Source organism: Argopecten irradians, chromosome 5 (assembly GCF_041381155.1).
Source record: "Argopecten irradians isolate NY chromosome 5, Ai_NY, whole genome shotgun sequence".
NCBI lineage: Eukaryota > Metazoa > Mollusca > Bivalvia > Pectinida > Pectinidae > Argopecten > Argopecten irradians.
This window is the reverse complement of record NC_091138.1, coordinates 5,594,493-5,608,023: the sequence shown is the minus strand read 5'-3', so window position 1 is coordinate 5,608,023 and position 13,531 is coordinate 5,594,493. Positions and strand designations below refer to the sequence as shown.

At 36.5% G+C, this 13,531-nt stretch overlaps 1 protein-coding gene across 1 annotated transcript; it reads left to right on the top strand.

Annotated features, from left to right (window-relative positions):
• Nucleotides 1-9,195: 9,195 nt before the first annotated feature.
• Nucleotides 9,196-10,407, top strand: LOC138324229 (uncharacterized). Its single transcript, XM_069269306.1, has one exon. It carries the CDS (start codon nucleotides 9,196-9,198, stop codon nucleotides 10,405-10,407), a length of 1,212 nt encoding a protein of 403 aa, XP_069125407.1.
• Nucleotides 10,408-13,531: the final 3,124 nt, after the last annotated feature.

The window sequence follows — 13,531 nt, the reverse complement described above, 5'->3', positions numbered from 1 at the left end:
GTAATGATCTCCATTCTATATCATGTTGCAAACAATACATCGTTTTCCACAGAACCCCTGTCTGGATTGAATTAAGACCAGCCATCTTACAATCTCTATTACATTATATAATTAGTACTATGGTCATGCGTCCTCTATACTCAAAATCAGAAGTTGAAAGTACCGAACAAAATGAACAATAGTGTGGTACATGTTTTGTTATCATTGGCTTATGGAATATTCATACGAAATCTAAACTTTGCAGATGCCTAACTTAACAACACGAATAATTTCTGACCAACATCCTGGAAGACTTGAAAACAAACATCTTCGTCAGTGGTCAACATGTTCATACGACGTGGGAAGTTTTGAGTTCTTTGTAAAAACTATTCGAGATAGCTTTCTATACGAACACTGGAATACATTAAATGCATCCATATACAGGTCTGCACCACATGCCAGCCCAACAGCCATCGGAACGTCAGATGAGACAGCGAACTAAACACAACCAATCCAATAATGTTCCAAGAATACTTTCATGTACGAATCGCAAATTCCAAAAACAGCACAAGTTCTGGAACTGTGATCAATATAAAACTAAACCAAAAAGCAAAGATCAGCATCTCACGACCCGAATCGATATGGATAAAAAGTTGTTCAAAGTGTAGTCCATTCTTTTCATACCAGTATTCACCAAGAGGAAAGCCCAGATTTCGCGGAGAACGAAGGAATAAAATAATACAACGTAACAAAACATCCCCAGGCCTACACAGCCTTCAAAAGGATATTAAAAGAAGTAATTTGTTACATAAATAGAATCCTCCGCTTTTAATAACCTTCAACACCTATAACACGTACAGTGACTTAACTGTACTCAAATAATGACGGCAAGCTAATATTACAGCCACAGGTATCTCATCCTCGATACTCCAGGGGTTCCGATCACTTACGATCTCTACACCCCTGGACTATCTCATAGTAAAACTGGAGGCAACAGAATAGAACAGGTAATTTAGTCATTTGATGTACATCAAAAGAGCCGTATCACGGTACACTGTGGTTGACTGTGTGGCTTTAATGTTAGGCGTCGCTCTCTCTGTAGTCTTCAAAGGAAATCTTTGCTAGCCTGTGATTGGTCAAATGTTTTCCGCTGAGCTGCCTTCAATTTCACTATGAGATAGTCCAGGGGTGTAGAGATCGAAAGTAATCGGAACTCCTGGAGTATCGAGGATGCAGGGATCTGAGAATTACTTACAGATTACATAATTATGACTCACCAGAATGCCATCAACCATTTTTGGCGTTTTATGCACATGAATCTGAGAATTAGTTACAGATTATATAATCATGGACCCACCAGAGTGCCCCAATACCATTTTTAGACGTTTCAGGTTTCTAGACAACAAATCGGTAAATATCATATACGTATATATCCTTTGGACGGCCGTAACGTATTTATGCGTAATTATTCATTTGCCCCATTTCATGCACCCTTCTGGAGCCCCACTGAGACCGTTGAAAACTAAATACTAGTTTTTTGAAAAGGAGATGTTCATCCCTATATAGCATGACAATATTGATGCGATCATTGCATTAGTGACGTCACAAATCACCTTTGAACATGCCCAAATAAGTCAAAAATTGAGGTCTGAAATCCGGATTTTAGTGTGTGCCCGGAAACCTGTCGTTTGTGAGCTTAATTAGTCCCACGCGCAGGTTTCTGCCTCCCATGACTCGTGCGTGGTGACCTTTAGGGGACTTCCGGTGACTGTTTTTGCTTGTTTGTAGTGTGTACTGTTTGTTATCATCGTGAAAATGGCATCAAACCGAAATCTAGATGCAAACTGCTTTCATAGATGGCATTTGTAATAACCTACTATCAAAATTGAGTCAAGTTCGAATCCTGCCGGCCGTCGAAAGGATATATAGTACGTTATGGAGATAAGCCTCAAACTGTACAATATGTGGGAGAGAGAACTGTATCGAGGGAATCATAGACGTCTCGGCACTTGGAGACCTCGGCACTTTGATATTCGGCACTTGGTAATCTCGGCACTTTTATTTTCGGCATTTGGAATGTTCGGCACTTTTTGAAGAGAATTCGGCACTTAAGTCTTTTGTTTAATAAAGTCTATCGCTGTATGAGAAATATTGACTTTCCTTCCTATAATTTTCTACGAATTTATGAAACTTTGTTTGTGTCAGATGCACAGCAGTGACGATCGATTAAAGTTGTTAAAAAGTTGTTATATGAAGGGTGTGGCAAGCTTGTACATAAAAGTACAATACACCAGATTAAAACAAATAGGCCTATAGGTCACATTTCAATAATAAGAGACATTTTATTTAAATACATGAATTATTAAGAAAGGTTGGGTATAGATTTTGGAATGCACATGTATATGAAAATTTGAAAAAAAATATCAATAATCTGTTTAAAATATATTATTTAATTAAATATATTCTATTGCATTATCAAATATTTACTTTAAAACATTATATGATGAAACAGACTGTGGATCAGGGATGGTTGGCCCTCCATGTTTAAAGTGATGATCAGGATTAAAAAAGATATATACAGTATATAGTGTAAGAGTTCCAATAATTACTTTCAAGCAACTTTAATTATAAGATGTCAAAATGCATGAAATATAATAAAATATTAGGAAATTTGATTTTAAAATTAAAAGCAAATGTAAAGAATTGATTTCAACCGTGTTAAAGGCCCAATTTACGTCATTTTTCAGGTTTTCAGGTTTTTTTTATTTTTTTTTTTTTTTTTTTTTGTAATTACAAACATTTAACAGTAAAATACCACGCTCTCTCTTCTGATAATCATGCTTATTACTAGAGTCAGAGATTTAAATCTATGCTAGAGTATAATTTTCCAGTGCCATATGCCGCATTTAATCGGTGTTCCAACAAGTGCTCTCCACAACGGGCCCTTTATCACAAATAGTTCAATACTGATATGCCCGAGGCTCTCCACAACAGGCCATAATCTGAATACCATGATTCTGGTTTGACGAAGTTCCGCCAAATGGTTTCATTTTCTTGAACCAAGGAAAGGAAACCACCGCCAATGTGATAACACGAGAGGCGCCTAACAACAACAAACAAAGCTGTGCCATAAAGGGGATGGGGGGGGGGGGGGGTGATGGGGGGGGGGGAGGTGATGGAATGTTAATTGATCTGTATACCCTAGCTACCTAATGCCAAATTCTATTTTTAAAGGGGGGAAACTTTATTTTCTGAAACCATAAATGACCATAGTGCAGCTTTGATTGTGCCCAAAAACTTGTCATTTCCAATATCAGACAAGTGCACACCATCATCCTTGTTGAACATGTTTGGATTGCTTAATGTTAACTCTGGGTATCTGATGTATGCACCATGACAATATTGTAACATATATGATGCTGCCGATCTGTTCACACGGGAACGGGCCCTATCACACCAATGATGGCCCCAAGGTGACCAAACTCTCCAATTGAACATAGGGAGAATTTGTGACCAAATTAGTAAAGTTCCTGGATAAGAATTTTTTAAGAATTCCAAATTGCTGTTAATGGAAACCCCTAATTCGAAGGTATTGGCTCCTTGACCTATGTCATTTCCTCCACAATGCAGCAATAACATATGAGGCCTACCTGCTTCTTTCACCAACTCGGACACTTAAAAAACCAAGTTGTCCGTTGTTAAGCCCCCTTGAGCTCTCCAATAAACCTTATCCCCTCTATCATGATACAAACCTAAATCTTCCCCAAAGCATGGCGTGGTTTTGGGCACGTTTCACAATGGAGGAGCCAACAATGAAAATCTTGATAGGATCTGAAACAATCTTAGTTACTATAAGTAAAATTATAGTATGTACATTGATTACCTGGTATTTCTAATTTGACACAGGTAAGCGAATTTACCGTTTATAGACATCAGATTTCCACCTTCCCAATTTTTGAATGGTATCACTACTTAAACCCTTAATAGCCGCTTGTGTTGCTCCGCCTATTCTAAACGAGTGAGTTTTGTAGGATGAAACATCATTACCAGCAAACTTTAGAGCCTTATGAAGAACTGTAGCAAACTGAAAACGAGTAACTGCCTTTCCATTGAAGTGACAGAATAACGGACCTTTCGCTGTACTAGGACGGATAGCTAAATATTGTTTAATTGCCTGTACAGGACATATAGATGCACCCGTTGCAGCTATAGACAGTTTTGTTGAACGACCCAACTGGTCCGTTTTTGAAAAACGGATGTTAATTTCTACTGAGTTAGAATTCAAAGAAATGTCCTCAATTTGTAAGACTCTTTCACTATTTCCCCTGCACACTACTATTTCGCTGACCCATAATAAACCAAAAAATGCTAATAAAAATGAAGCCAAAAACAACTTGGATTCAAAATGTGAACTACAGATTTGCTGCAAAGCAAATGGCATTTTCTTAAGCATATCCAATGTTATGGGGGCCCTAGTATCTTTTGATGACACAGTACGTCTCATACCTTCCAAAATTTTCTTTAACAAAAAGTTATGGGTGTGATCCTCACCTCCAAAACATTTGCTATAAAAACTGAGACCAGCCATATATGTCCTAACTGTCGAAGGGGCTATCTTTTTGTTTGACAAATGCAAGGCAAAATTAACCAAATGAGCTAGAGGTGGTGGCTATTAAACTCAAATTGAACACGAAAGTCCTCAAAAACTCGCTTTGCATTTTCATAAACAAATTTTGTATTTTCCGCTAAGGATGCCGAAACTAAAGTATCGAATTCAACTTGAAACTGTTCCAAAACTCCTGAGGAACTGTACAAGGCTCTGGGCAGGACCAAGGTGCCAGTTGTCGGAATCTGCACCACTGAAATCGAGACAAAGCATCAGCAACAGAATTACAGACCCCCTGTACATGACGCGCCTTAAATTGGACATTTTTTCTTAAGGCAAACATAACTACATAACTAGTGGGCGAACAAGTTTCATAACCCTATCAGACTTTGAAGTTTTGTTGTTCAACAAATTCACTAAGGCTAAATTGTCACAATGAAAAACCACTTTTTTGTTGCGTAACACATCAGACCACACATACAAGGCCAGAACTATTGGCACCAATTCCAAAAATGTGATATCACGCATAATATCACAGCCTTTCCATTCCAAAGGCCATGCTAAAACAAGCCATTGTTTACCTAGAATAGCTCCACAACCCAAGTTCGCATTTCCTGCGCTATCAGTGTATAACTGCAAGTCAGAATTTGTCAACCAACTAGATTCTGATATGTAGCAGACACCATCAAATTGAGTAAAGAACTCTAACCACATTTTGAGATCTTCTTTTATCCCATGAGTAATGCGAATGTAATAAAATGGTTGAGTAACTCCAGACATGGCTCCATACATCCTTCTACAGAAGGCCCTAGCACCTGGCATTGCCCTGGCACAAAAGGCAAGACTACCGACTAAAGACTGCAATTCTTTTAATTTGACCTTTGATTTAGGGAGTACAGACCTTATTGACCGAACAACCTCTTCCACTTTCACTCTCGGTACTCGAATTACCATCTCAATAGTGTCAATTTCTAGGCCAAGGAATATCAAATTATGTGTGGGACCTTCTGTCTTGTCTTCAGCAACAGGATCACTAAGTTCAGAACATAGTCTATCAAAATCATTCATCAAAGATTGACATACAGAACCAGGGATCTCAGACATATTCTCAGACTCTATCCCCGCAAATAGAAAATCATCTAGGTAATATTCCACAGTGTCATGCCCAGATTCTTTGATGACTAACCATTCCAAGAAAGATGAGAATTTTTCAAAAAGAGAGCAAGAAATACTACATCCCATAGGCAAGCATTTGTCTATATAATACTTATTTTGAAACTTCATACCAAGCAAAACATAATCATCTGGATGTATAGGCAAGAGACGAAATGCTGATTTTATATCTTTCTTACCTAGCCAGGCACCTACCCCTAGCCTCTGAACAGTTTCTATTGCTTTATCAAAGGAAGTATAATATGTAGCAGTCAAGCTCGGATCTATAAAATCATTGACACTAAAATCTTTTGGATATGATAGATTGGTTATCATTCTCCAACCCCAAGACTTTTTCGGAACCAAACCGATAGGGGACACTCTAAGATTTGAAAATGGTCTCTCATTAAAGAGGCCTGCTATCCGGCCCAAGTCAGTTTCAGACTGAAGCTTATCCCTAAGTTGTTCAGGGTTAGTGAATGCTGATCTAAGATTTTTACATTCAAAAGCTTCTCTATGACCTTCATAATGCAAATGAAAACCTTCCTGAAAACCTCTGACTAATTCCTCTGCTACTTCTTGCAAAGGGTACAATGATATTTTTTGCCTCAAAACTTCAACTTTCACTGGAGTAACACCTAGCATGGAAAGGCTGGAATTGTTACATTGATGGTCGATTTGGCCTAAATCTAGCTCCCCTAAATTGCTGCGGGTTTCTACCTCTGAATGAATTCTGATTGGAGGGGCGAAAACTCATTGGGTTTTGAGGACGAGGGAAAACAAAATTCTCTGTGCCCCTAGCTAATGTTCGATTAGACTTGTAACAGTTTGAACTGGGATGCAAACCCCTGCAACGCATACAAATATGTGCAAAATTACAAGGCCTACGCTGACAGATCCCTTGCTGATATGGATAACACACCCTTGGGTTAATCTGAGGTGTATTTTGGAAACCTTTATTCTGAGGAACAGTAGAAAGGCCAGTGCCTAGACAAGTAAGCCATAACTCTGCATCAATGCTTCCCCAAGATCGGGATGGGTCCCTCGCTTGACGCAATCTGAACTGAGTGTCATAAGTTAACCAACCCATACCTCCAAAAGTAGAGTGAGCTGACCTGTGTTCACATACTTCAATAACTTCTGAGCCTTTTCAGGTGATCTGACCAACAGAAGGCTAACGAAAATAATAATAGCATCAGTCCATTCGTCAATTGACTCAATTTTTTTCTTGATTGAGTTTTTAACCTGGATGATACCATTCTTAATGATCAAAGACTGGTTATTAAACTTTTCAGGATCTGTTACCAGCAAAGTTCCTAGCTCGATAAATTCGCCATTCCATATTTTATCCTTAACTGACAAAGGAACATTAGCCCCAAGCTGGTTACATACACTAAGTAGTGGTGAGGGGTTTATAACCTCCTCACAGGATATAACATGATGACCCCCAGATATTGGAGTACCGATATTAGTACCTGTATTAGCAATCTGCGGATTGCTCTCAAAGCTCTGTGCTGGAGGTGGAGGTAGACTCCTCTCTGCTGGGCCAGAGGGTGTATGTAAGTTCCTCTCTTCAGGACCGGAGGGTGTAGGTAGACTCATCTCCTCAGGACCGGAGGGTTGAGGTAGACTCCTCACTGAAGGGGCATATGGATGAGTTGTCCCACGGGCCGTTTTGTCTTGTAACCGTTTACTGGGTCTGGGCATGATTTTTTTCTAAGACGTGAGAATTTCTTATGAATTCTTTTCTCAGAGCCGTGACAAGAAAGGACGTTTACGCATGCCCGCTCAAAAAACTTCCAACTTCCGGGTCATTGTAAATTATGTCACGGCAACACCGATCCGGAATATACCGAAATATAAAATTCAACACCTAAGTAGCCTATAAGCTGTCCCATTTATAAATTGATTTATTCCTTATAGAATAAATCTAATAATTTTATCTATTTCATGTCCGCTCCCAGCCACCGTAGACATCACAACAATGTTTTCAAACAATGTTTTAATAACAACAGTATTTTTATGTTTTTTTTAATCTAGACCTCTAGAACGTCTAAAATGGTCTGATTGAATCTGACTTATTCTGAGATTACAACAGTATGATTTTTTATTGTTTTTTAATCTAGACCTCAAAAAACGGTGATTACAGTACATTTCGTAAAGAAAAAAAAATCGGAAAGCTCTAAATTTGAGATGGTCTCTCCATATACATGCGAGGATTGTGTAAATATTTACAGGAAGATTATGAAGGTACATCTGTCAATGGTGTTCTCTATTAGGGACGAAAATGGCGTTTTCAATTGAGTGTAGTATGGGCTGAAATTGCATTTGATCTGAAAGTACAGGGGGAAAGGTCATCTGACAGATTCTTATTGAAATAGGGAGTGCTTGTAAGGATCTGTATTTTAATCATATTGAACTAGAAACGGAAAATAACCTTTTCCATCAGATACAAGTAATAGCAACAGGTCAACGACTAAACTGACCTCTTGAAACTTCCCAATAGAAAAAAAAAAACGAAAAACATATTGATGACATAATCGACAACAAATTAACATTTAGTATCAATATCCGAACAAAAAATAAGAGCAGCTCCGTAATGGTTGTTATTAGTTATTAGGCGGACGATGTTATTCATGGATCAAACAACATATATTATACAGCTCTTAACATAGAAAATATTGACATCTCTATACGATGAACTCGTGAGCCAGTACCTTGAGTATGGCAACCAAGTCTGGAGTCCACAACTCACCTAACAATCTGCATCATGGGACAAAATTGCCAAGTATAGTATAACGAAGAGCTAGATGTGTCATGATAGAACTACATGTACATAAAATTGACGCCAGAAACAAATGAACCAGAGGTGTCATCCTTCATTACATTCAACAAGAACAGCGTCAGGAGAGATCACGAACTAACATTATATATAAACACAGAACGCACAGGCTACGCGAATGGATACCCGAAAACATATGAAATAGAGTGCCTTCAGAGGTAGTTAATGTCACCCATAGTAAAACATTTGAGCATAGCACTGACCGCCATTGGAAGAACTAGCCAACTGTTTACAGCCATCAAAAACCCCATCGAGTGTCACAATAGAACTGTATGCTAGTAAAAGAGCTTGCTCGAACAAAGCATTGTTAACCCATTTTCCTTAATTGATAAAACACCATTCGAGCAAATTAATTTGAAATTTTGCAAAATGGCTTTGGATGTTGGAAAGTATGCATTGAATATAGCTGCCAGGGCTGAATTAGGACAGTTTACTTTAGATTGTTTCATAAACACACAAGCTTTATGCTATTTAAGAAGGATCTCACAAAAAGACATCAACGTCCTGGTGAAAGATGCACTGGCTGTCAGTAAAAATACACATGCAAATGGAACGTACATGTTTCTAATATCATAAAGGAAAAATAAGATTTCTTATAACTTTGAAAATTCCTAGTATGGGTTACAAGGATGAGGATGTTGAAATAGAGATTACACTTGTTAACCCAAACAAGGTTGATACAGTTGCATATCTTTCTTTTCATTCAAGTTATTTGCTTCCAACCAATGAGGTTTTACTGAAAACTGGACAACATGATTCTATCAGCATACCTCTTGATAAGTTTGTTGTGAACGAGTCTTGTAAATCTATTAAAGGTATTCGGATCGGCTCTGATCTCCCCATACTTGTTTATGGTAGCAGCAGATCGACAATCCGTTCATCAACAGATTTCTTTCTCAGCATTCCACAGAAAGCGTTGGGAAAGGTGTACTCTGTAATTACAGGGCTCAATAGAGCCCAGCTACTTGTTGTTGGCCTCCATTCCAACACATCAGTGAATATAACTGTTCAGTCGCGCTACAATGCATCATATCAAAATACAATTTACCAATCTGGACAAACAATCGAAGAAACATTGAATGAATACGAAACACTATTGGTAGAAAATGCCGGAAAATATCCCTTTACGGATTTCTCTGGTACAAGGATACGGTCATCTGCGCAAGTCAGTGTGTTTAGTGGAAATGGGTTCTCCGGATCAAGCATTCAAGTCGAACAACTTCCAACAGTGGCATTGTGGGGCACGTATCATATTGCTCTCCCGCCAGACGAGAACACTATATACAACATGACAATTGTTGCTGTGTGTAACGATACCCATATCAGCATCGAATGTTCAAATCATCCTGAAATGACTTATACACTGCAGACTGGCAATTTCCTTCGATTTCCACCTTCAGCAGCAGTGTGCTTCATTTTGACCTCAGAACCTGTGGAAATAGCGATTGAAATTGATGGAGGTGGCATGGACGCAACTATGACCATACTACAGCCGATGAGAAGAATACATCTCGGATATTTTGTGTTTCATTTGCCAGCTTTTAGAATTGATATGCAATATACGTTGGTAGTCACTGCCTACTGTAATACTTCTCTCCGACTTGATGATGCTACTCTACCCCTGTTCAAGGTGGCGACTACTGATGGACATTCATCTGTTTGCACGGGGATTCAGGCGATTGATAATGGTACACACGCTATCAGTAGCTCAGATAGCGCGGCCTTCTTCATTTCTGGATATCTGTATGGACGGGAACGCCACCAAACCGAAGCAATGCCTCTAGTACCATACCTGGACGGGGTGAGTGTAAATCATGTAAACTTATAATGAGACAGTCGTGTTTAGATGAACCTAATTCGTTCAAACCTTGTTTATAGATGACCCCCTCTATATCGTTCATCGTTTCGAATTAAGTTGGGGGTCGTTTTTATTTCGTTTCGAATGAACTTGGTGGTCATTTTTATTTCGCTTCGAATGAGGTTGGGGTCATTTTTATTTTCGGACACCTAGTTACCAGTGTTGATAAACATGGGTTTAAATAGAGCAGTTTTGTAAAACCGGTTTTCATTTCACTATATCAACATAACACTGAACACACTTTGGGTTTTGCACGTAAATAGTGTTTCTTGAGCTTGCAGGTACCTATGCTAAAACATTTTATGAAATATTTTGTTTGAATACAGGACGAAAAAGAGCCTACAAGATACTGCGCCGAAAAAGGTAATAAAAATAGTTGCTTAACTGCGCCCCCTCTCCCCCTACAAAAAAAACTAATAAAAAATGAAATAAAATAAATAAATTGATAATGTTAATTAAAGTAGACCGACATTTCTAGTATTATTTGTGGAAGTTTATTGTCTTTTTCTTTGACATAAAAAAGTATGTCACCGTACTAATTTTCCGTGACTAAACGGTAACCGCATATATTATACAATTATATATGTCAATTATATGACTTCACAGATGTACTGATTCTTATATATTAAATGACGTTTCATTTTATTCCCGTATGATAGAATAAATCAGATAAATATGATAGAATAATATGGCTAATGTGTATTAGCCATATTATTTCAATTATTAATTAGTGATAATTGTTGGGTTTTTTTTCAGTATATCTGTTAGAGCAGTTATTGTAAGTGCGGGAATTCATTATTACGCTAATTATGCTTCTTAAAAATCAAGTTTGCGTTAAAATGTGATAACGTAAAACATTTTGTCTAATAAAAGGTATTTTCCCCAGCTGAAAAGTAGATGGTAATAACAACAGTGATAAGAATTGATAAGCTCATATTTTATTCCAATATTACAACTTGCATTTTTTTATTCAATAAGCACACTGTTATTAATCAATATTGCCACATTAAACAGCTGTTGACAGTTCAACAATATTATTATAAATATTTTCATTTCTTTTAAATAGATACTGTTTCCATTTTAAACTTATTTATACGATGTAAACGAAATCACAAACTTTAACTAAATATTAAATGTAAATATACACATGAAACTGAATAAAGTATGAAATATAACTGTTAAAAATTAATATATTTTAAGCATTGATGTCACTATTTTTTTAATTTATCGGGATATGAAAAAAAAATTGTTTGCAAACCGTGTGAATCCGCGTAGCGGATTCTCACAAAAGTTTGCAAAAAAAATTGTTTTCATAACCCGATAAAATTAAAAAATAGTGACATCAATTCTTATAATTAATTTTATACTCTATTTGATAAAATGAAGTATGTTTAAATGTAACATTATAGTGGTTTTTCAAGGGATTCTTTTTTCCGAATCAATACGCAACGTCAGTGTCTCTATTGTGACGTCACGATAACGTCGGGGTTTCGCGCCATTCTCGGATTTTTTTTTTTTTTCATAGTGGTATGCAAAAAAAATATTGGCCAATCAGAAAGCCAGATTTGGTATGAAAACCAAGAAAAATAATTATATATATATATATGGGTAGTAATGTAATGTCTTCTAAACATAAATTTAAATTATTGAATAATTTAGCGCAACGTAATGTATAATAATGTATAAATTACTAATTGTACGCTACATCGTTTTATCAGTATACACTGACAACGTACAAGTTAGTATCTTTACGTACACTCAGTTAGTATTTGGAGTAACAAGTTATAGGGTCTTGTACGTACAAGTTAGTATCTTTGTACGTACAACTTAGTATATACTTGTAACGTACAAGATAGTATCTTGTACGACAACAAAGTGTATCTTGTACGTACAAGTTAAGTATCAAGTACTTGTACTAGTACTTTAGTATTAAAACGTACAAGGTACCCATATACAAGACGTCATCACCTTCATTGTAACGTCAATTATGTACGTACAAGTCTAGTATCTTGTACGTACAAGTTAAATGTATCTTGTACAGTACTCTCATACTAACACCTAAAACATACGTACAATTAGTATGCTTGTACGTACAAGTATATCTTTGTACGTACAAACAATATATTGATTGAAAAGATAGTATCTTGTACGTATCATAATTTTTGTATACAAGACGTTAGTTAACTTGTACGTACATGATTAGTATCTTGTACGTAAACTTAGTAACTCAACGTACAAATAAGTATCTTGTACGTACAAGTTAGTACTTGTACATACAAGTTAGTATCTTGTACGTACAAAGTTAGTATCTTGTACGTACAAGTTAGTATCTTGTACGTTTACAATACAGTACTATGCTTTATACAAGATAACGTACAAAAGAATGTTATTGTACGTTGTTAGTATTCATTGTAACGATACAATGTTAGTAGTAATCTTGAAAGAACGTACTCAACCTCAATGTTTGTCGTACGTACAATAGTTATTGTTTATCTTGTACGTACAAGTTAGTAGTATTTGTAACGTACAACATTGAATTACTATACTTTGTAAAGTATGATATTTTTCTGTGGTATCTTGTACGTACAAGATATATAAATGTTGAAACTCTCGGTATTAAAGGCTGTGTGTTGCTGACAGTACTGTCACCATGGTATTTCGCATGAAGCTATACGTAATTACGTAAACCCTTTGTATAAGCCAAAGGGAAAAAAGAATACCTTGCGATTTATCTGATGTTATGTGGATTTGTAATGCTGTGATAAGTTTCCGAATTACATATATATGTAAATGTTTTATAACAGAGTATTAACTATGATCATCATTTTGACAATAATTGATGTGTGTGTGTATATATGTCTAATAAACACAAAAAAACATATATGAAATAATTTGTTTTGCTTTTGTTGTCTGTGCAATCAGTAAATCATTCGAATTAGGGCATAATGCCTAAAATTGTTTTTATCGGAGGCAGTTAATTATTTTCAATACTACTATTCTGAAGTAAAAATAAAATGTGTTATGCTCAACTTTTCCAATAATGGCACAAGTGTGAAGTATTTAACTTTTATTACTGAAGAAAAAAGTCATATTA